Source organism: Populus trichocarpa, chromosome 19, assembly GCF_000002775.5.
Source record: "Populus trichocarpa isolate Nisqually-1 chromosome 19, P.trichocarpa_v4.1, whole genome shotgun sequence".
NCBI classification, from domain to species: domain Eukaryota; kingdom Viridiplantae; phylum Streptophyta; class Magnoliopsida; order Malpighiales; family Salicaceae; genus Populus; species Populus trichocarpa.
In genome coordinates, this window is record NC_037303.2 from 4760930 (window position 1) to 4786906 (window position 25977).

Here is a 25977-nt window from a genome sequence, read left to right on the forward strand (position 1 = left end):
ACCGTATTAATTCGATCAAAATTTTAATTGATTTTTTAAATAATATTATTTTAACATCTAAAAGAAAAATTTATTAACCCCGGTCAGACAGCTTTACTTTGATAAAATAGAATAATATTCTAATAAAAAAAAAGAGATCAATTCTCAATTCTGAATGGTTTTTCTCTTAAATCATCAAATCAATCAAAACTCCTTCCATTAAGGTCATGTTTGTTTCCCGGAAAGTGGTTTTCAAAAAACTACTTTCTAAACTTTCCTATGTTTGTTTGCCATTAGGAAAGTTGGTCAATGGAAAACACTTTCCAGTCAAAGGAAAATTTGGCTTGGTTTCCAGGGAAGTGTTTTCCTGAAAAATTTAGGCGGAAAACACTTTCTGAAAGTTGTGAAAAATTTAGAAATGTCATATTATTTGCTGATTATATCAAATTTGATCCTTAAATGTTTGATTGCTATATATATATATATATATATATATATATATTTTATTTTGAATATTTATTTTTCAATTTCATCTCTTAAAATTTAATTTTTATATTAACTTTGGTCATCATTTTTATAATTGTTATTTGCTTTTCCCTTATCATTTTCTTATTGAAATTTTTTATCTATCAAATTGGTCCTCATTCTTTTGATTGTTACTTATTTTATTTAAAATAATTTATGAAATGTTAATTATTATTATTTTAATTTCTTCATCTTTCATTTTTATTTTATTTTTTAGATTTGATTTCTATTATTTTGATTATTATTTATTTTATTTGAGATAATTTATGAAATTATATATTTTTTTAATTTCATCCTCATTCAACTTTTTAATTTGTAAGATTTGTTTCTTATTATTTTAATAAATTTGAGAAAATAAAACATTAATAAGTTATTTTCCAGCTCATTTTCCATGACATATCCAAATACTGGAAAATGTTTTCCAACTTATTTTTCATTACACTATCAAATATTAGAAAATAATTAACTTTCCTGAAATTAACTTTCCTACAATTCACTTTAAAATAAAATTTATTTTTCAGCAATCAAACATCATAAATTTACTCTAGGATTCCAAATTGGCAGCTGATGTTGTATAGAGTGACAAGAGAGGGTGATGTCTATTACGTGACGATTGCCTTCATGACCTCAGCCCATTTTATTTTATTGACTTTTCGGTCCCTGTTTAGATGGTGTGTATATAAAGATTTGTCAAGTAAATGGACCTGCCATCTTCACACATCTGTTCTGAGGTTTCCCGGGGGATTCATGATTGCAAGCTCTGGAGGGACAATAATGGAGAGTAGTAGTGGTAGGTCTAATCTTTCTTCTACAAAAACAGAGAGAAAAGTCAGTGAGAAAAATAGGAGAAATCAAATGAAAACCCTTTACTCCAAGCTCAATTCTCTCCTCCCTGATAAAGAATCCACGGTTATCTATCTTCCACCCTCTCTAAACTTATGTCTACTCATGTTATTGCATTCTAGCTTGCTGTCTTGCACCTTCCATGAGGAGGCCAAGCTGTCCTTGCTCTGATCATGTTTGGAGAGGGTTAGAAAGATTTTGGATTTATAATTTGCATTTGGATGATCTTTCTTGTTCTTGAATTGAAAATATTTTTCATTTTCTTGTGGATATGCAGGAAAAACAACCTCTGCCTGATCAGATAGATGAGGCAATAAGCTATATAAAGAGTCTGGAGGAAAAGTTGGAGAAAACCAAGGAAAAGAAAGAAAGCTTAACATTTGCTACTTCAAAATCACCTAAACTAAAAATCCAAGAAACGGGTTCAGCTCTAGAGATAGTTTTTACAAGTGGGCTGGATAATCAGTTCTTATTTTACGAGATCATCAGCATTCTGCATGAAGAAGGTGTAGAAGTTGTTAGTGCTAATTCTCAAGCTCTTGGAGATTCCTTTTTCCATGTAGTCCATGCACAGGTAATATTTATATTCGATCAATTACGCTGATTCATTTCTAATCTGCAACACGTTTTCTTGACAATTCAAAGATCAACTCGAATTTATTTTGTGCAGATGAAGGAATCTGCTGATGGTCTTGGAGCTGCAAGAGTAACTGGGAGACTGAATAGGCTTATCAATGGATCCACATGTGAAATAGAGTTGGATTCAGAGCTATGGGATTTTGTAAATCATCCTGAGACTAATTTGGAATTCTAAACAGTTCTAAAGCACCAAAGTTGGCATAAAATGATGGTAAATTTGGCACTACATTTTGGAATCTGAGTGTAATTTCTTGAAATCTGTAAGATATATAGATGTTAGAAAGGAGTTTACATACGCATGGCAGTATTCTGTGTAACAAATTTAGTAGCTACTGAATGTTTTATATATATGCAATGCCAGTTCTGTCTAGAAATAAAATTGCTTGCTTGCTTTTGAGTTACCATTTTGAAAGCAAAAGCAATTGTTCTCCTTTAGCATCACAAACTCATATATTGGTATGTTTGTTTTAGCTTTTGTGGTTGAGATTGTGGTAGGTACAACTTATTTATGCACAAAACTCAACCACAAAAGCTAATTTTTTTTGTTTTTTATGGCTTTTTTAGTAGGTCCCACATCCAACCTCAGCCTCCACCTTAAATACAAACACACACTTACTGAGGGGAACCATAGTGATAAAAGCCATCCATAGATCTGGGCCCGACTTGGATCATAGATTAATCAGATTAATTTAGATTCAATCAAATAAATCAAAGTGATGTCGTTTTGATATTTTGAAGTTATGTAATGTCATTTTAAAAACAAATTTTAAAAATAATATTAACTTGCAGTTTGATCAGTCCACCGAATCAATTTCCAAAGACTTTTTTTAAGCTCAGTCCATGCCAAGTTCTAGTTCTACCCTTCTAGATGGATACTGTTTATAAACCTCATTCTCGCTTGGTTCTAGAAAGAGATAGGGCAGGGCTTTTCTGATTACTGATTAGGGTTAGGTTAAGTTTTTATTTATACTTTGTTTCTTAGTTAATTAGTTTAAATTTGGTTGAATTGGTTTAGTTCGACTGATTCTATCAATTTCAATTTTTATATTCAAAACTAAATGATTGATTTTATTTCTGATCCCAATCTCAATCCCTTGGATACTGTTTATAAACCTCATTCTTATAGGTGAGCAAAAAAACCAAAAAATTGATTAAACTGAGATAACCGGAAAAAAATAATTGAAAAAACCAAACTGTGAAAAAAATCGATTAGAAAAATTAAAAAACAATTCGGTTCGGTTCGGTTTTGGTTTTAAAAGGCTAAAACCGAATAACTTAACTGAATCGGTTCAGATAGAAAAAAAATCAGTGGTACTATAAATAGCTTCCAAACCCATCTACTTTTAGTTTCTTCTTCTAACCCTAGCAAACCTAGCCCCCCCAACCCACTCCCTCTTGTTCAATCTCTCGATCAAATCTTCATCTCTTAATCTTTTTGTCTTTAAATTAAAGCTAGCAGTCGCTCCTTCAAGTTCTTTGCCTCTCCAAGTTGGATGAGAAATTTGATGCTGTCTATTCTCTTTTCTAAATTGTTTTTTCTTTTTTTTTTCTTTCTTATTTTTAGTTTTTATCAGTTTATATTAACCTATTTTGTTAAACTTTTCAGGTGAACTATTCAAGAGAACCAGATGCATTTTTAATGTCCATGCTTGCGCGCCTCAATAGTTGGTTTTTTTTCTCTACAGTTTCTTCTCACTTGGTTTCTGAGAAAATACAAGCAATAAAATGTTAAAGGCATATGGTTTAGTTAACAATAATATTAAAATAGTAGCATCTTTCCTTTTGTTTTTTTGTTTTTTGTTTTTATGGGTGTTGGGATAGAGATAGCTGATGCGTTTTATTCCAATTTAAAGGGACTCCTGCAGATTATATTTCTTTATTTTTATCAAGGGCATTGTTTTCTAGGTCTTAGTCATTTTCCATGTTATTTGCTATATAATTTTATTTTGAATTTTGATTAGAGTTGATTGGTTTGAGAAAACCACCAAGTGCAAATTAAAAGATATTTTTCCAATCATTCGAGATGAATTCTATAAAGGAAAGTTAAACAATTAATATAGGTTTTTTATATCAATTACAAGCCTTTTAAATGACCTATAAAAAACCCACAAAAGTCACAAAAAAGCCTAAAAAAACCAAAAAAAATTAAACTGTTTTTTTTTTGTTTTTCCCTTCAATTAATCGAACCAAACCGAACTGAAACTGGTCAGTTTGAATCGGTTTCGATTTTGATTTTTTTTTTAAAATTGTTTGGTTATTTTTTTAGATAAAAATCGGACCGAACCGAAAATGCTCACCCTTACTCATTCTCGCTTGGTTCCAGAAAGAGAGAGGGCAAGGGGTGGGGAGATGCGGTTCCATTTATACTTTGTGTTTTAGTTAGTTTAAATTTGGTTAAACCGGTACTAATTCAATCAATTTCAGATTTTATATCTAAAATTGAACTAAATCAAGTAATTTTTATGGTTTTTAAATCGGTTTCTTCTGTTTTCTTCTCTTAGTTTGAGTTTTTAGCTAATTTATTTTTAGTTATTTTTGTTTTCTCGATTCTTCAGTTATTTTGAACACCTTTAAAAAAATCATGAGAAAAAAAAAAATCCTTGAAAGCAAGTTAAAGAATTTGTTTAAAGTTAATTTAGTAATTTTATCATGCTTTGAAAAAGTAAAAATACTAAGATGCCCATGATCTCTAATTAATTAAATATTATTTCTAAGAGTAATTTAATAATCTTATCATGCTAAAAAACTAACTAGAAAACACCTCTATACGTCTTGTTAATATAATAATAACAAATGAATCCTTTAAAAGTTCATTTTACTTTTTTAATAATTTTTTTAGTAGAAAGGATAATAAAATAATTTTATTGGATTAATTCACAGTTTTTTTTTTAATATAAAATAAAAGGTTACAATTTTTAGTGTATCGAATATTTACTCCATCTCTTAAATGCACTTTTTGCAACGAAAAGTTATTATTAAATAGTTTACTACCTATTATGGGCTGGGCTTGGACATTCAACGTCTTGGCAGTTATCGGGCCATATTTGGGCTTCTTCAAAAGGCTCGTAAGGTGAAAGGCATGGCCCGTGGTCACCTCTACCCATTAACCCCCACTTAATTACTATTGGATAATTACTAGCACAGTAGAGGGGTGATTTCGTCGTTTGCACTACATAAACGAGAACCCCCTAAAACCCTAGCTCTTAACCCCTAGACCATAAAGCCCAAAACCTCACTTTCCCCACCCTGTTAGAAAAAAACCCTCTACTTCTTTTCACGTAAAAAACAGCAAAAAATGAGGCCACCAAGAGGCGGCGGATTTAGAGGAGGGAGAGACGGCGGATTTAGAGGAGGGAGAGACGGCGGTTTCAGGGGTGGACGTGGTGGACGCGGTGGTCCTGGCCGTGGTGGACGTGGTTTTGGTGGTGGTGGGTTTCGTGATGAAGGCCCTCCTTCTGAAGTAGTAGGTGTGTTCCTTTTCATTCTTTTCCTTTAGTGAATTTGTTTTTTTTTTTTCTGTATTTGATTTCTTGTTTGTGTCAGCAAAAATGATGCATAAATGTGTTTTAAAGTTTTGAATTTTGAAAGCTAATGGTTGGAATTTATCTGTAAATGTACGGGATGGTAGTTGGTGAGTGAGTAAAAGATTACAACTTTTGATAGTATCACATTAAGGAGGGATTGGTTGTTGTTGATTGATTGATGGGTTTTGTGTTTTGTAGAGGTCTCATCGTTTCTTCATGCCTGTGAGGGTGATGCAGTGACAAAGCTAACCAATGAGAAAATACCATACTTCAATGCACCAATATTTTTGCAGAATAAGACCCAGATAGGGAAAGTTGATGAAATCTTTGGCCCCATTAATGAATCTGTGAGCTCACTAACTTATCTTTCTGTTATTAATATCTTGTAGTAGCTTTCTTAGCTTTTTAGTCTAATAATTTGATTTTTTGGGTGCGTATGATTGCAGCATTTTTCTATAAAAATGATGGAAGGAATTGTGGCAACTTCGTATGCACCAGGGGAGAAGTTCTATATTGACCCGAATAAACTCCTGCCTCTTGCAAGATTCCTTTCACAGCCTAAGTATGATTCTTGTTCTTTTCAACAATATCAGTAAAACTCCTTTGGTTTGCTTAATTTAGATGGATTCTAGTTTCCATTTTCTGATTACTTGTATTTTTGTTGGTTTCTGTGGTTATTTAGTCAGCTGACTTGGACAACGTGAAATTTCAATCTATATCTCATTGTCATTAGCTCATTAAGAGTCATTTCTCTACACAATTTTGCTTGTGAAATTATTTAGAAACATACATGACATGCTTTGGCATGACTTTGTTATATATATATCTCGGTTAAGGAATCCGTATAAGAGAATATAACTGCAGAGATAAACTGACCAAAGTTGTGGAATAATCTGACTATTACAGGTAGCTTTTTTAATTCTTTAGCAAGTATAATTATCGTTGGTTTGTTCAGGTGTTATTCTTTGTTTGTGTTAGCTGGTAAACCTGCTATACCCAAGTGTCAGAACCCCTCTAGTTTTGGTCAGGACAACATATAAACTTTGGTCTTATTAATGAGGATAACTAATTCTATGCATGGTTCTACCTCAGACCTTAAGGGGCTTTGGTCAGAAAGCGAAAGATGATTGTCATTCTACTATACTCCTGTTGTAGCTACATTTACTATTTACGATGATTCTTTTGCAAATTAATATGTTAACCGTTGAAAAAATTAATGGGAATTGGTTAAATACTTTAATATTTTGCTCAATGCTGACTCATTGAGTTTCTGATTCTATTGTTCAAATCATATTCCTTTGGTGGATATTTGCATATCACCTGTCCTGTTATCTGGTCTGGCTATTCTTTGTGTTAAGAATCTTGTGTTTGTTTCGATCAAATTATAACGGTTGTGTTTTATTAATGCAGGGGACAGGCACAAGCAGCTGGAAGAGGTGGCCGTGGTGGTGGAAGAGGAGGCAGAGGTGGTAGAGGCGGTTTCAGCGGAAGGGGAAGGGGCAGAGGTCCACCTAGAGGTGGTGGTTTTGGTCGTGGTGGTTTTAGGGGGAGAGGGAGAGGATAGAACAACTTTGTGTAATAATTTTGGTGCTCATGCTTTTTAAGTTGTAATTTTAAGATGCAATGGCCAAACAACAATCAACATTTGGATGCTTCCTTGAAGATTTTAGGCTTTTATGCAGCACTAGTTATCTCATATGTATTTTAGTTTAAACTAGTTTTTACTTGTTTGGAGTTACGGGTTGGATCAAAAAAATTTGTAATGTGAAAAAATGGTTAGTTTGTGAGGAACTATTAAATTTGTTTAGAGAATTAATCGTGAAACTTAAATTTCACTCTTTTCTTGGTCAATGTTTAAAATTAATTGATGTAAAAGTTATTTTTACGTGGCCAAGTTAATTAGATGATAAGTAAATTTTAATGATAAGTAAAAAATGTATTTTAGTTTTAAAAAAATTAAAATGAAATATTTTTTTAAATATTTAAATGTTGATATATAAGGTGATGAGTTTCATAATTTACTCTATTAAACTCATAATTAATTTAATATTTTTTTTATTTTAGAATATGCTCATAAAATTAAATAATAATTAAAATTTTAAAATAAATTATAAAGATCAATTATAAATTAATTAAATATTAAAAAATTAAATTGAAAAAAAAATCAATTCAAAAATAAATAAATTAAAAAATGATTTTAAAAAAAAAGTATAAAAAGAGAGCCTAAATTAGTGGGTCAATCTTGAACCATCATAACCTGATTTCTTACTTAATCCATGTTTAAAATTAATTAACATGAGAGTTACTTGGATATAACCTAGTCAACTTAACAGGTTCAGAGATAATTTAAATGATCGGTAAAAAACATGATTTGATTTAAAAAATTTAAACTGATTTTTGCTGTCTGGAGGCGCCATACATATTACCTGAAAGGCGCGGGATATTAGTGTGAAGGGTAAAGATATTATTATTACATTGTTCAGTGGAACAAAGCAAATATATTTGTGCCTAATTCTTGTGAACAAGTTGAATGATACCAACATAGGATCTTAAAATTGAAAGATATTTGAAAACTGGAATTATGAATAGGAAGTTTAAATTATTAAGAACCCATGACGCAATTTCCAACTTACAATGAACTTTGCCAACGAGGTATTGGGCAGTGATAAATGCCTCGAGGGTATCCAAGATCAAATCTTTCCACCTCAAAAGAAACTAAAAAGCTAAAAGAAAACACTTATTAGACCATAAAACCTCAGCAATTCCTCCCTACTTTCTGTAAGAGAATTTGCAGTTCATACGAGAAACACCTTAAGAGGTGGAAATTAAGGCAATACACATGAAAAGAAGTTGTTTAAACTTCCATAAGCAAGAGAGATCTCGACAAGTATGAGCGAGGGGCCTCGTTGAAGCCTATCTTTATTCAGAGCAGCCAACATCTCAGGCTCCCCAACCTCTCAGAACGGTAGCTCGTGCAACGCGGTTAACACCTAGAGTGAAGGCTCCCATACGCAGATCACAGTTGTGGGTTTTGCACATCTCTTTCACATCTTTGAAACCTCTGGTCATGTAATTCTTTAGTTCATTGTTCACCTTCTCTTCATCCCACATGAATCCTTGGATGTTCTGCAATGCGCAAGCAGCAAAAAAAGAAAAAAAATTATTACTTTTACCAAGCCCATATGGAAAAGGTACCAGTATTGGTATTTGCAGGAAGTCCCGATTCAATGTTACTTGTAAGAAGCAAAATAATGTCAGAAAATAGGGAAAACAATCCTAGAATTTCGAGTTCCTGTTTTCTCCTCTTGATCTTTCAGACATGCAAGCTTGAAGGCATCACAGCAGAAAATGCGAGTAGAACGATTAGCAGGTGCCATGCTGAAAGAAGGGCTAGTGGTTATCACAGAGCAATTTGGCATTTCATACCTGAACCCACTCAAAGTAGCTAACAGTGACTCCTCCTGAGTTAGCAAATATATCTGGAAGAATAACAACACCTTTCTTTGTCAAAATCTGTAGAAAGACAACAAAAAAGCAATTATTATTTCACAAAATCTTAGGTGGGCATCTATAACTCTAAACCTCGCACTAACCTCGTCAGCCTCAGGATCAGTTGGATGGTTGGCAGCTTCAATAATAAATTTGGATTTAATATCACTTGCATTCTCCCTTCAATCAGACAAGAGAACATTTAGTTCAGGATTTCAAGATCAATAATGTAAAGGAAATGGAATGTATCTTATTATTATCCAAGAAATATTATTTCATTTGCAGTTAAAATATATTTTAGAGGAAAGATCCTTGAGATTGAATATTTTGATGAGAAGAGAAGCTCCTGTTATGAAAAATAAACCTGTTGATGACACCTCCAAGGGCTGCTGGAATGAGAATGTCACAGTCCTCAACTAGTATTGATTTGGGATCGATCGGATCCCCGCCATGGAATCCTTTCACACCTTTGTGTTCATTGGCATGTTTGAGTAGGCTTGGAATATCAAGCCCTTTGTTGTTCTTTATAGCTCCAGTGATGTCACTTACGGCAACGATCTTCCCTCCCTGCTCACTGATTAGTTGGGCGGCCCAGGCACCCACATTTCCAAAACCCTGAGACATGCACCTCCATTTAGATCAGGTGAACTTTTATGTGTGAAACAATACCAAGACAAGCACTCTCTGCGCGAATGATCTGCTAAGCTGAAATAGAGTTCAGAGTGCACCTGTATGACGAATCGTTGCCCTGATATGGTCTTCCCGTGCTCCTTAAGCAAGGCTTCTGTAGCGAAGAGCACTCCTCGTCCAGTGGCGGCATCTCTGCCTAGAGATCCACCGAGATCCTAGATTTAAAACAGACAAGAAGAAAAACCAAAAGGACTGTGATATTACTGCTAGAATTTACAAGATAGACTGTGAGGAACTCAGCAGTAAGAAATATTTCAATGCTAAAACCTTGTGTCTCCCTCCCATCGAAACAAGAACATAGATTATTTAATGCATTAGATTAAATGCGAAAAACCATGAGCAAAGCAGAAGGAACTCCGGAATTTGCTGGCAAACAGCAGGAATGTGAGTTCAAGAAATTAGAAAAAGCTAGCGGAAGGTAACAGGAAATGACATTTATTACAATGAAGAGTTTAGTATACTTACAATTGGTTTTCCAGTAACAACAGCAGGTGAGTAGCCATGAAACTTGGAGTATTCATCCAGTATCCATGCCATAGTCTGCTTAACCAAAACACAAGCATATCTTAATATATTCAGAAATGTCTTCAAAACACACTTGGAAACTCTTTTCAGTTCATCTCTTTCATGATACTAAATAACATATCCTTTGCAACAAGACATGCTTTCAGTGCCGAACCTGTGGACCAGTTCCCATATCAGGAGCTGGAACGTCTGTGTGGATTCCGATTAGATCATGTATCTTTTGAGTGAACACACGGGTAAGTCGTTCCAGTTCAGACACACTTAACTCCCCTGGATTACACCCTATTCCACCTTTAGCCCCACCATAGGGAATGTTCGCTACTGCTGTTTTCCATGTCATAAGTTGTGCTAATGCATTGACTTCATCTGGATCAACCTAAAATAACCCGAACGATCATTAGAACTGGAGCTCAAACTATACTAGTAATCTTGGTATATAAATTTATCTAGTCCACCCATAAACTTATTGAGATTTAAAATAAAAAATAAAAAATATGGCATTCGTAGACATGCTGAACTTTGCAAAACAGAGAGATTTTTCTTGGCATTATATCTAAATAACGCCATGACTACACTGGTTATAATTTAAGCTACCTCTGGGTGGTATCTGATCCCCCCTTTCATGGGACCTCTGGCATTGTCATGCTGAACCCTGAACCCAACAAAAGACGCCAAAGTGCCATCGTCTTTGGGTATGGTACATTCAACCTGCAATTTTTTTATCCAAGTCCATTAGAACAGCAGGGCGTACAAAAATAAATCATTTTGGATGTGCTATTTAAGGATGATAATAAAAAACTTCTATAATCACCTTAATCTCTCTGAATGGAATCAGCAAACTTTTCTCAAGCTTGGAGTCCAACCCCAACAGCTTAGCTGCCCGCTTGAAGTTCCTGTTGGTTGCCACTAATGCATTCATGGTTGCTCCTAAAGCTTTCTGAAGAGCTAATCCCAGAAGTTAGTCCCTTGTTTGTGGATAAAGATGAGGAAAATATACCAATTTATAGGTTCCCACAAGAATAGAAAATGGGAGGTATATCAAGCAATCGGTCATAGTCTACCTCAAACAATAGTTTGAATACATTATGGAATATGAGACGAGAAACCGGCAAAGCAGGCAAAAATCTTTCTTCGTTCTCTTAATCTGACTAGTAAGTTTCATCCATCTTCCTCAGACATGTATAAACATCTTATAGTCATACTCTACTTGCCAGAACTATAAGCAAATTAACAAAAGAAGACATAAGCTGTGGGTTAAATATCATGGCCAAAAAGAGTTTATCTGAAGTATCCCATGCAATGAATATATGTGTATCTTACAAGGCATTCAAAATCATTAAGCAATTAATCTTGCCATGATCCCACTCCTCAACATGTATAACCAGTTTACCCTAAACCTGGACTTAGCTTTCACTACTCAAACCCTACTCTACTAACAGATCCTCTTTAGACAAAAAATTACTGTAAAGTATGTGTGCCATTAATCATCCAGCTTTCAGGACCAAAACTAAATCCACCTCTCTGATATGAAAGGGCACAGGTTCACAATAATGGCAACCTTGAAATGTGATTTAATTTGACTACAATAACTTTCGTGAAAATGCATGCTTGCTTGTTAACCTAGTGGGAATCTGATCTGTATCCAAAGTGCCATCCCTATCATCATCTACTACAAGTAAGAAACGCGTGTGGGGAAAGGGATCGGTGTGGGTGCTAAACACAGTAGATGGTAATTAGCTTTGCTAATAATTAAAACACTGTCTATCAGATAGTAACATATCAGTTCTGCCGAGGCAAAGGAAAAACTCTCATACTTTCTTAACGTTTCCTCCAAAAATAACCTTATCGCAACCTGTCTGGCTGGCTTAGATGCTGACACACAATCGACTATTTAGACTATGCAAGCACACAACCATTCTAGACCGTTGAGTTTTTCTGGAAGTTTATCACCATCATCACCTGGAAAAGGACAATCTTGAACTAGTAAAGAACTCACGGCTAACAAGCTCTAAGATGTTGGTTAACTTGGCAGAGTCACATATACTGTTAATGATAACCAGATTAAACAACAAAGAAACGGGTTGCTTACATGGAGTTGACTAGTGAGAGTTATCAAAGCCAAAACTCCAAGGTGATTAATCAAAAGCAAAAACAGCACGCTTCACAGCCATTATATATATATGTTTATAAGCTGAGGGAGAAGGAGTTCTTTGCTTTGAATCACCATAAATTAAGGGATGAATTTGGAGGTGGGCTACAAGATAGAAAGGAAATTAATAATGATGAACAGTACCAGATTATCAATATTTGTAATTCTCTGTGTTTGATTGGCTCGGACAACGTGATTGGGACTGGCTTCATCAAATTAATAAATGTTTGCTGATATGGTTGCAAGGTAGATAAGCACATACATCAATATATACACTGTTGATGGTAAAAAGAAAAGAAAATACCACAAATAGCCGTGCTATTCTTTGATATCAATGTCAAAATTATTTCTACTAAGTTGTCAAAATTATGGCCATCCAAAGGAGGAGCCTTCTTGAATATTTTTTTTTTCAATGAGGTTGGGGCCTTTGTTTTCATCAAATAATCAAAGCCAAAAAAAGGCAAAAAAGTGTGAAAGATAGAGGACCTAAACTCAAAGTCCTCTCCAACGTCCCTAGTCCTCGCATCAAAATAATAAGCTCAGGGATGTAGGGAATAAAATTACCAAAATTTTCTCAACACTTTAGCCCTTTTAGCTTCCTTTTTAATAAATGGCCAAGTGACAAAAAACCAAACCATATGTTCCTTTGCGTGCGGGTACACCAAGAACTGCATGGCATTTCTTGAACCAGAAAAACATAACAAAAATCACAAGACACATAAAGAGGATACTGTTAATGAAAGTCTTACCCCAAGATGTAGTGAAGAAGACAACTCGATCGATCTCTTCCCAAATTCAGCAACGATGATCCAAGTTAAGCACCAAATCTACGAATAAATAGTGTAACATAAAGAAACTATAACAGAATGGGAATCGAATTCCTTAAGAATCCAAGAAAGAAGATTTTATCTCCAAGTACTTGGCAAACCAAATCTAAATTCTGCTAACATATATATAAATTAGCCCCAGTTGGTGTGTCTCCAACATGCTGCTAGCATTTTCATGGAAGAATATGATACCCTCCTATGTGCTCAAGACAGCATCAAGCCACTCAGCATCCATTAATTAATGTTGTCACAGGTTACACACACAGTTGGTGATCGTCATAAGAGAATGTTTCAGGATAGAGAGAAAAGTAAGAGAAAGAGAGAGAGAATCATCATACGTGGAAAACAAAATCTTCAACTTTGGCAAGATTTTACTACATGAACGTGAATCCTACGCGAAACCCATCATTAACGTTGTTGAAAGGATTTATCAGGGGCTTGCCAGGTAGGGGGGTTTTATAGAGAAATTAAGTACTGCTACTAAGCCTGGCTTTGCTTTTGGTCATCGTGATCATGATAGTGTGTGAAATAGAAAGACTAGTGTCCATTAGAGGTTATTTAAATCTTTGCTTTTCATGAATAGTCATTTATCAGCCAGAAAGATTGTATAAAGAGAGGAAAGTGAACGGAAATGGAGAAGAACATGATTAAACAACAACAAATTAATGATCAAAGTTTCAGTTTCTTGTGAAATTATTATGGTATCATCTTTCTTTTCAGTAGGTGCATGCACGTCTTTCTTCTTCTTTTTCTTTCCTTTTTCTCATATATAGCGACGGCAGTGTGATTGAGAGTTCGGAATTTTCAAAATTTAATGAATTTTAATACACTTTGAATTGTTAATAGTTTACAATTTAATGTCTAAAAAACTCCCAAGCATGAAAATACTACTTCTAGTTCATATATATCATTTATGAGTAATATTCTCCCAGCTGCTCCCCCTTTACATATGATTATTCCTTTTCATTCCATTCAAGATTGGGTAAAATGGAGCTGGGTAATGAGTGCTTTTTGTTGATGGTTCTCTTCCATGCCCTCCTTCTCATATTATCTCATCAATCATGGTTGCTCCTATGGTTAATCCAGCGTTCTTGTCATGGAAACAAAAAGATTATTTGATCATGAGTGCTTTATCTACTGAGATTCTACACTTGTTCTTGACTGTCAAACATCACACAATATATGGCAAACTCTTGAACGATCTCTTACATCTTTATTGAACTCACAAATTATGTAACTTCACGAGTCTTTCCAAGAATCAAGACAAGGAGATGATATTATTAACAAAAAGCCAAGTCCTTTCTGATGAGCTTGTTGTTGCTAGAAGACCAATTACCTTGGAGAACTAACTCAATCTTTATGTGTTAGGGGTTTGCTTGGAGAATTTAAAAACTTGATCACTAGCCTCTCAACTAAAATTGAACCACTCATTTACACTGACTTGCATAGTTATTTTCTCACTTATGAATACCTTTACAAGAGTTCTCTTTCTTTAACCTATTGTCAGCTTCCACACAATGACACCATTATTGCCTACACCTTCTAGTAACGTCAGCCATATCAGTCTCATTATCATGATCCAATCTCCAGATCCATGAGCAGCACATAGACAGCTATTATATGAGAATTTAATAATTTAGTTTCAGAAGCACTTAATTGATGGACCTCAAAATAGCTCAAATTAGAAAGGGAATCTCACATATGATTCTGGAATGTTATGAAAAACAATGGCCTTCATTTGTTTTCCCGGCTGACTAAAGGGTGCCCAAAGGCCATCGTCACGCATGAGGAGTCACGAATTTGTAAATGTGCCTATACAGACAAGCCTCACCATGAATTTTTGTCAATTTTTTTTTGCTAGACATGACTATTTTTCTACTCATGCTCCATGTCGTGGCTTCGCCTCTTCTTTTCATAAGGGGTGGGGCAGGGAGTGGAGGGTGTATCTGGGGGAGGTAATATAAAATCCATGACATATCATAGAGTGACTGTCTTTAATTTGCCAGTATATAAAGCTCACACATGCATAAATTAGAAACAATGATGCAATTCCTGTAGAAAGCTTAAAACAGACTTCAGCCGACACAACATGAAAATTAGTTATTGTATTGCCCAGCGCTTCGCATTAAGTTAATAATGTTTTTTTTTTTTTTAAATTATATAAAAAAAATACTTTTTTAAAAACTTGAATTTGGTAATTATATCATACCCAACACAATTGAATCTCACAAATAACATATCTAAGAGCTTTGAGCCAGACCCAAGACTTTTGGGTCTGACTGCCAGCAATACCCAATACCCTTGGGTTTGACAACTAACCCAAAAGCATTAGGTGTGTCCGTTAGACCCAAATGTTCATAGTTTCTCTATAATAGTAATAATATGTTATTTATCTAATCTTAATATTAATAATAATAATAATAACAACAACAACAACAATGATATATGATGCGAGAGCCGGCACTTTTGCAGACGGGCAGGGAGTGGAGTGGAGGGTGCATCAGGGAGAGGATTAGTGGCGTAATATAAAATCCATGAGCTCATGACATATCATAGAGTGACTGTCTTTAATTTTTCAGTATATAAAGCTCACACATGCATAAATTAGAAACAATGATGCAATTCTTTAGAAAGCTTTACATTAAAAAAAATATTTTCAAATGAAACTTGGATTTGATGGTATGCTACACCCAAGATAGTTAGGTTTGGTGACTATTTCTAAACACAAGTGTCTTTTGAGTTTGACGGATGATAGACCCAAAAACCTTGAGCTTAGCTGCCAGCAATATCCAATACTCTTGGGTCTGACGTTTAACTTAAAAACATTAGGTGTGGCCGCCAAACCTAAGAGTATTATTATTAATAATTTTATCCTTCAAATCAAATTTATGATTTTTTTTCAATAGTAATAATATTTTTTTTCAAATTTATTAATAATTATATTAATAATGATAATAATAATGTTTATAATCTTAATAATATTATATTAAACATGTCTGACTCAAGTTCTTATAGTTTTCAATTTTACTCTTCAAATTAAATCTATGGTTTTTCTTCAATAGTAATAATATTTTTTTTCAAACTTAATAATAATAATAATATGAATAATACTAATAATCATAATAATAAGAACAATAATATTAATAACACCCATGTTCCTTGGGTATGACATCTCCTTCCAAACCCAAGTAACCTGAGTCTGGTGCCCTTAGCAAACCCTAGCTCCTGGGGTTCTGTCGTGTCACACTCAAGTTTATGGGGTTTGGCCAAGCCAAACCCAACTTCCTTAGATATGACATCACCTTCTAGACCCAAGTTCTTATAGTTTTTAATCCCTTCAAATCAAATTTATGGTTTTTCTTCAATAGTAATAATATTTTTTTAAAAATTTATTAATGATGATGATAATAATAATTATTTTTAATTTTACTCTTCATATCAAATCTATGATTTTTTTTCAATAGTAATAATTTTTTTTCAAATTTATTAATAATAATGAAAATAATAATATTAATAATAAAAATAATAATATTAAACATGTCTGACCCAAGTTCTTATAGTTTTTAATTTTACACTTTAAATCAAATTTATGGTTTCTCTTCAATAGTAATAATATGATTTTTTTTCAAATTTAATAATAATAATAATAACAACCATGTGTGATGTCAGACCCAAGCGCGAGGGTCTGCAGACCCTAGCGCGCGGGTCTAACTCGAGCGTCTAGGGTCTGGTAGACATGCCCGACCCCAATACTAGGTGTCTCGCAGCTATGTCATTCCCCATCGCCAAACCCTAAAAAACCTGAACGGACCATTTTGTCTCCAACCATTCTTTCAATGCTAAATGTATCCTATGAAAAAGACAATCGCACCTCTAACTGCATGTTTAACAAGTTTCTTTGGCAAGGATAATTAAATCATTACACTGCTCCAAACCACAATGATATATGTCTCGGTAAATAGTAAAAGGGTGAACAGTGAAAACTCCACGCCATTTAGTTTTCTTTATAATATGGTCAGATTTGATGATTTAATAGTTTATGGGAAAAAGATTCGAAAATTCCAATTTCCAAGAGTTCCTAAGGGGGTGCGTGCATATGTTTGTGCAACATGAAGTTCAAATTAGACCAGATACGATAAAAAAGGCACCTACATGTTAGAAATCATACAAGGATTAATAATCTAGCATCCATTCACTTCGATTATCAAAGAAACCTCACGATTTGGTCAAAATAGGTTTCGATTCAAAACCAAAAACCTATGATTAAATTTCATCAAAAACTTGTTATGGATGTAAATAAACCCTAAATTATCTATTAATCATGCATAATAAAGGTGTCTGTGCAAAGAAATTGGCCACAACTAGTCTGAATACTAAGGCTAAGACAATGTTCTTTCCAAGAACATGAAGAATATTGCCTAGAAAAGCTAGCAGCATGCCTAGAAAAGCCAGCCACTATAAAGCCCTAAAAATTGGCATTTTTTACCTCTAAAATATGCTTTCTTCACTCCAACAAGTCACACTACCATTCATAAACATGTTTAGATAAAAAAAAATAAAAACTAACAAATAACATCAAAACATCAAAATCAAGCATTGGATACCAAAATAAAAAACTATCAACTAAAAACAGACTACATGTTCATGCAATATGGATTCAAAATTAGTTTTCTAAACTTATTTTGGTTATGAACAGACCTAGCACAACCAGGAAGAACATACTTACTTAAAAATGCATTGTTTAAATTAAACAATAACTAAAACAACACTATATATATATATATATATATATAAACACCTCAAGCAAGCCATAAGAAGCTACTTTTGGATAAGAGAATATACTTAGAATAACTACTCTCTTTTACTTTTCTTTAGAAAGTTTTGCCTCTCACCAACCTACTATCCTTTCAAAACTTAGAAAATCTTTTATGTTAGGCTCTTGGACCTTTAAATTGGGTTTTTTTAATGAATATTTTCCTACCTTTTTTCTTCCGTATTTCTTTCTCTTTTTTCAGGTCTCTTCTTAAAGGGGTATTTATAGGGTTTTGCTAGAGTTTTGGGAGGCTTTGAATCCATTTCTGACATTTTAATCTTGAGGTAAATGTTGTAAACCCTTGAAAAAAAAAAACTCATTTAAGAGCCTTTGTGTATGAACATGTGAAAAGAAGGTCGATTCTTGCACAATTGTGTTTCAGTTATAGCTGACTGAATTGCCCATTTTTGAGGCCTCATCGAGCAATTTTGACTTTATCGTCACCTGAGACCACCTGAAATTCACATTTCATTTGAATCCAACCTTGTGCAATTTGGAGGTCTGTAGCTCCATATTTATTCGTTTGAAATTGCCAACTCAATTAGCCAAAATTGTCAAAACAAAGGCCAGTCTACCGAATGACGTGTCACTCACATTCTCTCTATATGCAATTTGTTTGAGTCCTTGTTCTCCCAGTTTCTTTTAATTCCATCCATAATTACCTCTAAACTTTTAATTTCATGCAATTTCACCCCTATCAAACTCAACTGTCAGCACCTCAGTTGACCGTTTTTTTCATTGTGGTCCTTGATTCTGAATTTATGCATTTTTATCCTCAATTGACCAACAAACTTCTAAGTTTTTCAATTTGGCCACCTATTTAGTCAATTTTAGCCTTTACATTCACGCACTTTTTTCAATTTGGTCTTTGGTTTTGGATTTCTTTAAACAAGTCTTCAATTGCCCATCAAATTTCAATATTTATGCAATTAAGGCTCTGATTTGACCAAATTAACTCGTCAAAATTGCAATTTGACCCCAAACTTTAATTTCTTCTAATTAAAGTCTAAATTGACTTTAAAAAATCAGTTTTTCTTGCAATTAAGTCAATTAAACCTTGAAAGATTCCAATTGAGTCCTTAAAAATTCAATTTTAAATTTCCCTCCTCAAGTTGAATTTTCTTTGCCAATAGGGTCTTCATCAATAAAAATACATTGTCAAATTTTTCAATCTTGTATATTTTGATCTTCTTCAACCAATATTCGACAATTTCCTAAATGTTCTAATATATTCTTCTTACTGATATATTTTTTGATTTTCTTCCAACATTTTTTCAATATTTATATCTTTTTTTTTCTTTTTTTTGTTTATTTTTTGTTTATAAGGCTCCAAAAATGGGTAACAACAGATGTCCATTCTTTACAATACTTACAGAGTAAAGACTTGTCAAGTGTTTTACGTAGTAAGTTTGCAAAGACAAACGGACTATTCTTCAAACCTAATCTTCTCAAAACTTTTATTTCTGTTGACCTGAAACTCTATCTTCATAGTAATCTCCTTCAACCAAAACTATGATCCAAATGTTTCCATTAGGAAATGAATTTTTCCATGTTGACAACTTTTGTTCTCGACTTAGTTGACCTGAAAACCCTGCATCTCAGTGATTCCCTTTAATCCATAATCAAAATTTATATCTATCGCTCGGTTAACCTAAAATTCCAATCTAATGATTCCTTTTAACCAGAACCAAAATTTCTTTCTACAACTTAGCTAACCTGAAATCATAATCTAGCGATTTTCTTTAACTAGAACCAAAATCTATGTCTATAGCTTGGTTAACTTGAAATCCCAATATGATGATTCCCTTTAACTAGAACCAAAATCTTTGTGGATAGCTTAATTAACGTAAAATTCCAATCTAGCGATTTCCTTTAACCAGAATCAATCTCTATCAATAGCTCGGTTAACTTGAAATCCTAATTTGACGTTTTATTTTAACCAAAACCAAAATCTCTATTTTCAGCTCGGTTAACTTGAAATCTCAATCTGTCAATTTTTTTAAACTTGAATCACAATGCATGTCTTCATTTTCAACTCAGCTAGCCTGAAACCCTGAATCCAAATGATCCACTTCAACTGGAGCTTTCCAAAAACTCCTTCTTTGTTAGTCTTTTGACTCGTCTAAGTCTGATTTCAAGAAATATTTCCTATAAAATATAACCTTGTGCAATGTTTTGGGGCAAATGCTCACATCTTTGCCTGGTTTTGAAACATAGGTCCCACCCTTTGTTTGGTTTTCTATAACTCCTTTTCTGGTTTGAGCTTGTCCATTTGTTTGAATTTGTATACTTGAGCTAGGATTTGTTTCTTGTGTTGCCTCTTTTACCCATCTCATTCCTGGAAATAAGTCTCCAACTTTTGCTCTTGTGGGGGCCATTTCTTGCTCCACTTAATATATGATTTGACAATGCTTTCTTTTATGATTTTGTTAATGCTTTAATTGCTTTTTCTATTTTAAGGGCTTTTTGGTTTTGTTTCAACACGTGAATCTTTTTTAAAAAGAAAATCTTTGAAAGACTTGGTTTTGTTTATGAAAATTGAAACTTTTAATAAATGCATCAAAACAGTTATTTAAGCAACCCCGCTGATGGTTTTATCGAATCTTAGAGTGTGGGTCATCTTAGGCAAGGTTTTTACCAAAGATGACCTTTTATTTCTACTTTTAAAGAGGTTTCAAGTATTTACTTAAAGATCTATATAGAATCAAAGTTTTGCCTCATATTAGAATTTACATTTTTTTTTGTATGAATAAAAGCGAGTCACTACTTATTTATCACCTTGCATAAACGATAATATCGTTGTTTATCAACCCAGGTTGTGTGTGCTTGATTAGAAAAGACTTCTAAAGGTATTAATGTAGGTTATGGCTATGAAAGAAATAGATGCTTTTGAGGCTCAAAAAGTGTTTAAGGGTTTAAAGACTTAAGATCACTTTCCTTCTGCCACTTTTCTTTTGTGAAGTCGTCTCATAGACTTCATTTGGATAGACTCTCTTTCTTAATGAAGAGTCTCGTTTTAGGATCTTTGTCTTAGTCTTAGGGCATCATCAAATCATCATTTTTTTTTCTTTTCCTTTCTTTTACTTCTTCCTTTTCTTCTTTCTTTTTTTTTTGCTTCATGTTTCTTGTCTTTTTTTTTTTTGTTTTTTATGATGATGCCTCCTTGTGTTGGTTTATGACTTTCATAGATCAATGTGTGCATTTCAGTAGTTTGCTTACATCTCCTTCTTGCTCCAAATATGGGATGTGATCTTAGTCAAGGTTTTTATAAAGAAAAACTTACTCAGACTCAAATGGGGACCATAAGGGATATATTATTAGAAAGTGGGGGGATAACAAAAATGACATTTTCTCATTCGAAACACACATTGTTAGTATCGATAAACTTTGCCCTTTTCTGAAAAAACATGCGGGTGATAACAGAGTTGTTACCAACCATTTACCCATGCCATTTAAAGACAGGTTTTATCTCATAATTAGCTTTGGTTTGTTTGGTTTGGTTACCTCTTATTCAAGAATTCTTTAAACCTCTTCTTGAGCATTTTATGATTCATTTCTCGTGATTATGCACAAAGCAAGTTATTTCAAGATTTTTCTTTTAAGAAAAGGATTTGAAATGTTATGAGATCAAGCAATTTATAAATAAAGGTTCTTTACACGAAGAATTCATGGCCCAACTTCATTTTATTGATTTGGAAGAAACTGAATACATCATACATAATATCTTTTTACAATATCAGAATTCACAGGTCTAGCTAGATCTTCTCCATCCATTTTAAACAACCTTATAGCTCTTATTGAGAAAGCCTTCTTCACTATATAGGGACCCTCGTAGTTTGACACCTATATGCTTTAATCTTCTCCTAGTAAAGATAATATTTTCCTCGGCACTAAATCTCCTTCCTAAAACACTCGAGGTCGAACCTTCTTGTCATATACTTTAGCCATTCTTTGCTAGTAAAATTAGTGACGACAAATTACAACTATCCTTTTCTCAATGATTAGGTTTAGTTGATCATCTCTAACTTTAGCCCACTCGGCCTCTTATAGCTCAGAATCTCAACGATGGGATTTCCACTTCTAAAGGCATCACTGCCTCCATTGCATATACCAAACAAAACATGGTAGCTCCTGTTAAAGTTCTGACTGCAGTGCGATATGTGTGAAGGATGAATGGTAACATCTCATGCCAATATTTGTAAGTGACCATTATTTTCTGAATATTCTTGATATTTTTATTGGCGGCTTCTACAACATCGTTCATCTTTGGCTTGTATGGTAAGGAATTGGAATGCTTGGTTTTCCATTTGGCACAAAGCTCCACTATCATCTTGCTATTGAATTTATGAGCATTATTAGTCACTATTTTTTTTGGTGGACCATATTGGTAGATCAAGTCTTTCTCTATAAACCTTTTCACCATCTTCTATATTACATAAGCATATTAACTGACTTCTATCCATTTTGTGAAGTAATCGATAGCCATAAGGATAAACTTATACTCGTTGCTGGCTTTTGGATTGACAAGCCCAATCATATCAATTCCCCAGATCGCAATGGCCATGGAGATGTTAGATAAAATATAGGAGTTGGAGGTGTATTGATCTTATTGTTATATACTTGACACTTGTGATATTTTTTTGACATGGTTAATACAATCTATTTCTAATGTTATCTAGAAATAATCAGCTATTTATATTGTCCTTGCCATGAGTTGAGCAAATACTTCTTACAATGCATTTCCGGCCTCAGCCTCATCCAAACACCTTAGCAAGGTTATGTCGAATGATCTTTTATATAAGACCTCCCCGTCTAAGTAGAAGTCCATAGCCAATCTTCTGAAGGTTTTTATATCTATTTTGGATGCTTACAGGGGATATTCCTAATTTTACATAAAATTCTTGATATCGTAGTACCAAGGGTTTCCATCTATCTCACCTTTAATTAAGCAACAATGAGTTGAGAAATTTTTATGTCTACCGGTTGTACCTTATACCCGAAGTCAATTCTAGCCATGACAACATATATGTCCAAATCATTAGCAAATTGGTTCCATTCCCTTTCTAGATGGGTGAACTCTAACTCTTCAAATTATCATGCCAGTTTGGACAGATACTCTTGGTAGCGTCTCAGCTTTTCTTTCTTAGTTTTCCACTCTCCTTTCACCTGATAGATAATCAACATTAAGTCACCATACATATCTATCTTTTTTTTATTTTCAACTCTAATGCAACTTTTAAACCAATAATGCAAGCCTCATACTTAGTTGTATTGCTGATGTATTCAAACTACAGCTTAACTGAAATTAGATATTGTTTTTTATTAGAAGAGATTATTATTGTGTTAGCTCCATTACCATATACATTTACTGCCCCATCAAAGTACATGGTCCACCAATCTGTCTTCTTGTTTTTTACTCGATTAACAATACATTTTCATCAGGAAAGTCAAAATCCAATGGCTCATAATCTTCAATGGCTTTGTCAGCTAAATGGTCAATAATTGCTCTCCCTTTCACAACTTTCCTTGTCATATACACTATATTGTATTCTACTAACACAACTTGCCATTTTGTAATTCGATTTGATAGATAGGGCTTCTCACATATATACCTCAAGGGATCCACCATTGAAATCAACCATATATTATGATACAACATATAATATTATAATTTTTTCCCACCCAAACCAGTGCACAACATAGTTTTTCTATCGTCATGTATCTAGACTCGTATTTTATGAACTTCTTACTCAGATAATAAATGACCCTTTCTTTTCTGGTTTCATCATGTTGGCATAGTACATATCTCATAGTTGCTTCAGTTACTGTTAGATATAGTATCAAAGGCCTTATTGATATAGGATGAACAAGTAGAGGTGGGTTCTGTATATACTGCTTGATTTTATTGAAAGCTTCCTGACACTCCTCATTCCAAGTTCCAGGATTCTTTTTTCTCGATAGTTAGAAGATATGTTCACATGTTGTTATTAGCTGGGATATGAACTGGGTAATATAGTTTAACCTCCTTAAGAATCCTCTCACTTTCTTCTCTATCTTAGGAGATGACATAGATTGAATGAGCTTCACTTTATCAGGATCCACCTTTATCCCTCTGTCACTTACCATGAATCCTAATAACTTCCCAAACTTAATTTCAAATGAATATTTTGCAAGGTTGGGCCTAAGTTTGTACTTCTTTAATTTGTCAAACAACTTCTTTAAACCCTGGATATGACTCTCTCCTTTCTTAGACTTGGTAATCAGTGATTGGAATATATGCCGACGAATCCCTTAACTATTAGTAGCAAAACCGGGGCAAGAAAAGCTCACCGCTAATCTACTTCAATCTGAACCCACCAAGCAAGTATATAGCAAAAGCTAACACAAATCGAAGGCGTATCGTGAAGGCTCGACCAGAGGGAGAGGAGTGAAGCTGCTTGACCGAATAAGTGAAAGAGTGAACCACAACTAGACCTGATAAAAACCGAATGCTTTCCAGCTTTACTGGTGCATGTAATGTTCTGCTGGTTTCCAGCTTGTACTGCAAGCTTGTCTTGCTCCTTTTTGATCTATACAATTCTTACATTTGATCAAAAAAAAAAAAAAAAAACTAAATGCTTTCCCCTAATAGAAAAGTATGGCCTTTGGTTCTTCAAATTAATTTCAGCTGCTCTTTTAGGGAGGAGAAACTCCTAAATCTAAATAAAGAATTAGAATGCTTTTACTATTTGGGAAATCTCTCTAATGGGTTAGGCCACACAATTCTTGTTCCTTGCACACAATTCAAACTCTAGACCAAAGTCTGCAGTTCTTATTCCTTGCAGTTTTATAAGCTAGGCGTAACCACCTTAGCACAATATTAGATTGTTTGTTTTAAGTTTGTTAATTAATGAAAATCTATGAACATGAATAATTGTATTGTATTTTTAAGTTACTTCAATTATGTACGAATTTTTATTTGAACCTTGTATTTTAAGGTGCTTGAACTATATATGAGTTTTTATTTGAATCTTGTATTTTAAGATACTTGAACTATGTAAGAAAAAAAATTTCCTTATGATTTTACGATTCATTTTTATGATTCAAGTTTATATTGTATTTTTTGTGCCGTGTCAACAATGGGTTTTTGACAACCTTGTATGTAGCATGGTTAGGTAACAGATTTGAATTAACATTGGGTGAATCCTTGAAAGTTACCCATCCTATCTTGATAAGATTCACCAGTCTTTTCTTGAAAGCATAACAAGTTTCAATACCATGGTCAGGATTGCTAGTGTGGTATTCACAAGTCAAATTTGGCTTGTACCAAATAGAAAAAGGTGGTTGTGATGGTGGTACAGGGATAGGAGCTATATGTCAATACTCAACAATTTGGCATACAAATCTTTCAAAGGCATATGCAAAAGTGGTAGTCGTTCTAGGGTATTTTTTATGTTTGGTTTTTGGCGATTGTTCTGGTTATTTAATTGATTGGTTTGATTTAGGGCAAAAGGCTTAGCGAAGTTAATGCTGGTAATTTGAGAGATAAATGCTTAAGGGTTATGATAGTTTGCATTTTTTCCCCTTATACCTGTCTTCTAGGCTGTTCATATCACTCTCCCTTTTCTTCTTGGCAAAACCTTTCTTTTCCACCGCCTCAGCTATGCATCCAGACTTAATCCCCTACTTTATTCTTTCATCAATACGTATAACATCGTATAAATGTTAAGACGAGCTACCCATTAAATGTTCATAATAAGGGGACTATAAGGTATTGGCGAACAAAGTCAACATCTTTGTTTCTATCAAAGGAGGCTAGACATGTGTGGCCTCAACTCACCACCTTTTCACGTACGCCTTTACAAACTCTTCGTTTCCTTTCTCCATTGTCATCAGGCTGGTTTTGTCAGGGGAAATTTCAAAGTTAAATTTATACTGTTTTAGGAAGGCCTCGACCAAGTCTTTCCATTTCTTGATCCTAGTATTTTCCAGTCT

At 33.8% G+C, this 25977-nt stretch overlaps 3 protein-coding genes across 11 annotated transcripts; 2 read left to right on the top strand and 1 right to left on the bottom strand.

Annotated features, from left to right (window-relative positions):
• The first annotated feature begins 1228 nt into the window (after positions 1 to 1228).
• Positions 1229 to 2390, top strand: LOC7469879 (transcription factor bHLH162). The gene is made up of 3 exons (XM_002325381.4): positions 1229 to 1413; positions 1625 to 1921; positions 2018 to 2390. Exons 1-3 carry the CDS (start codon positions 1252 to 1254, stop codon positions 2159 to 2161), a joined length of 603 nt encoding a protein of 200 aa, XP_002325417.3. The 5' UTR covers positions 1229 to 1251; the 3' UTR covers positions 2162 to 2390.
• Positions 2391 to 5187: 2797 nt separating this feature from the next.
• Positions 5188 to 7345, top strand: LOC18108236 (putative H/ACA ribonucleoprotein complex subunit 1-like protein 1). Its single transcript, XM_006371098.3, has 4 exons — positions 5188 to 5453; positions 5709 to 5857; positions 5957 to 6072; positions 6921 to 7345. The coding sequence occupies exons 1-4, from the start codon at positions 5282 to 5284 to the stop codon at positions 7072 to 7074; spliced, it is 591 nt and encodes a 196-aa protein (XP_006371160.3). The 5' UTR covers positions 5188 to 5281; the 3' UTR covers positions 7075 to 7345.
• A 744-nt stretch (positions 7346 to 8089) lies between these two features.
• LOC7469881 (glutamate dehydrogenase 1) lies at positions 8090 to 13690 on the bottom strand. 9 transcript variants are annotated; one of them, XM_024591828.2, is made up of 11 exons: positions 13529 to 13690; positions 13113 to 13190; positions 11026 to 11151; positions 10809 to 10922; positions 10369 to 10590; positions 10155 to 10229; positions 9728 to 9844; positions 9364 to 9614; positions 9104 to 9179; positions 8937 to 9023; positions 8090 to 8636 (listed from the first exon to the last, which is right to left on the bottom strand). In XM_024591828.2, exons 3-11 carry the CDS (start codon positions 11131 to 11133, stop codon positions 8451 to 8453), a joined length of 1236 nt encoding a protein of 411 aa, XP_024447596.1. In that variant the 5' UTR covers positions 11134 to 11151; positions 13113 to 13190; positions 13529 to 13690; the 3' UTR covers positions 8090 to 8450. The 9 variants fall into 9 exon arrangements, with proteins under 9 accessions (XP_024447596.1, XP_024447594.1, XP_052305497.1 ...); XM_024591826.2 differs by having other exon boundaries at positions 11026 to 11159; XM_052449537.1 differs by lacking the exons at positions 13113 to 13190; positions 13529 to 13690 and adding exons at positions 12029 to 12173; positions 12304 to 12492.
• Positions 13691 to 25977: the final 12287 nt, after the last annotated feature.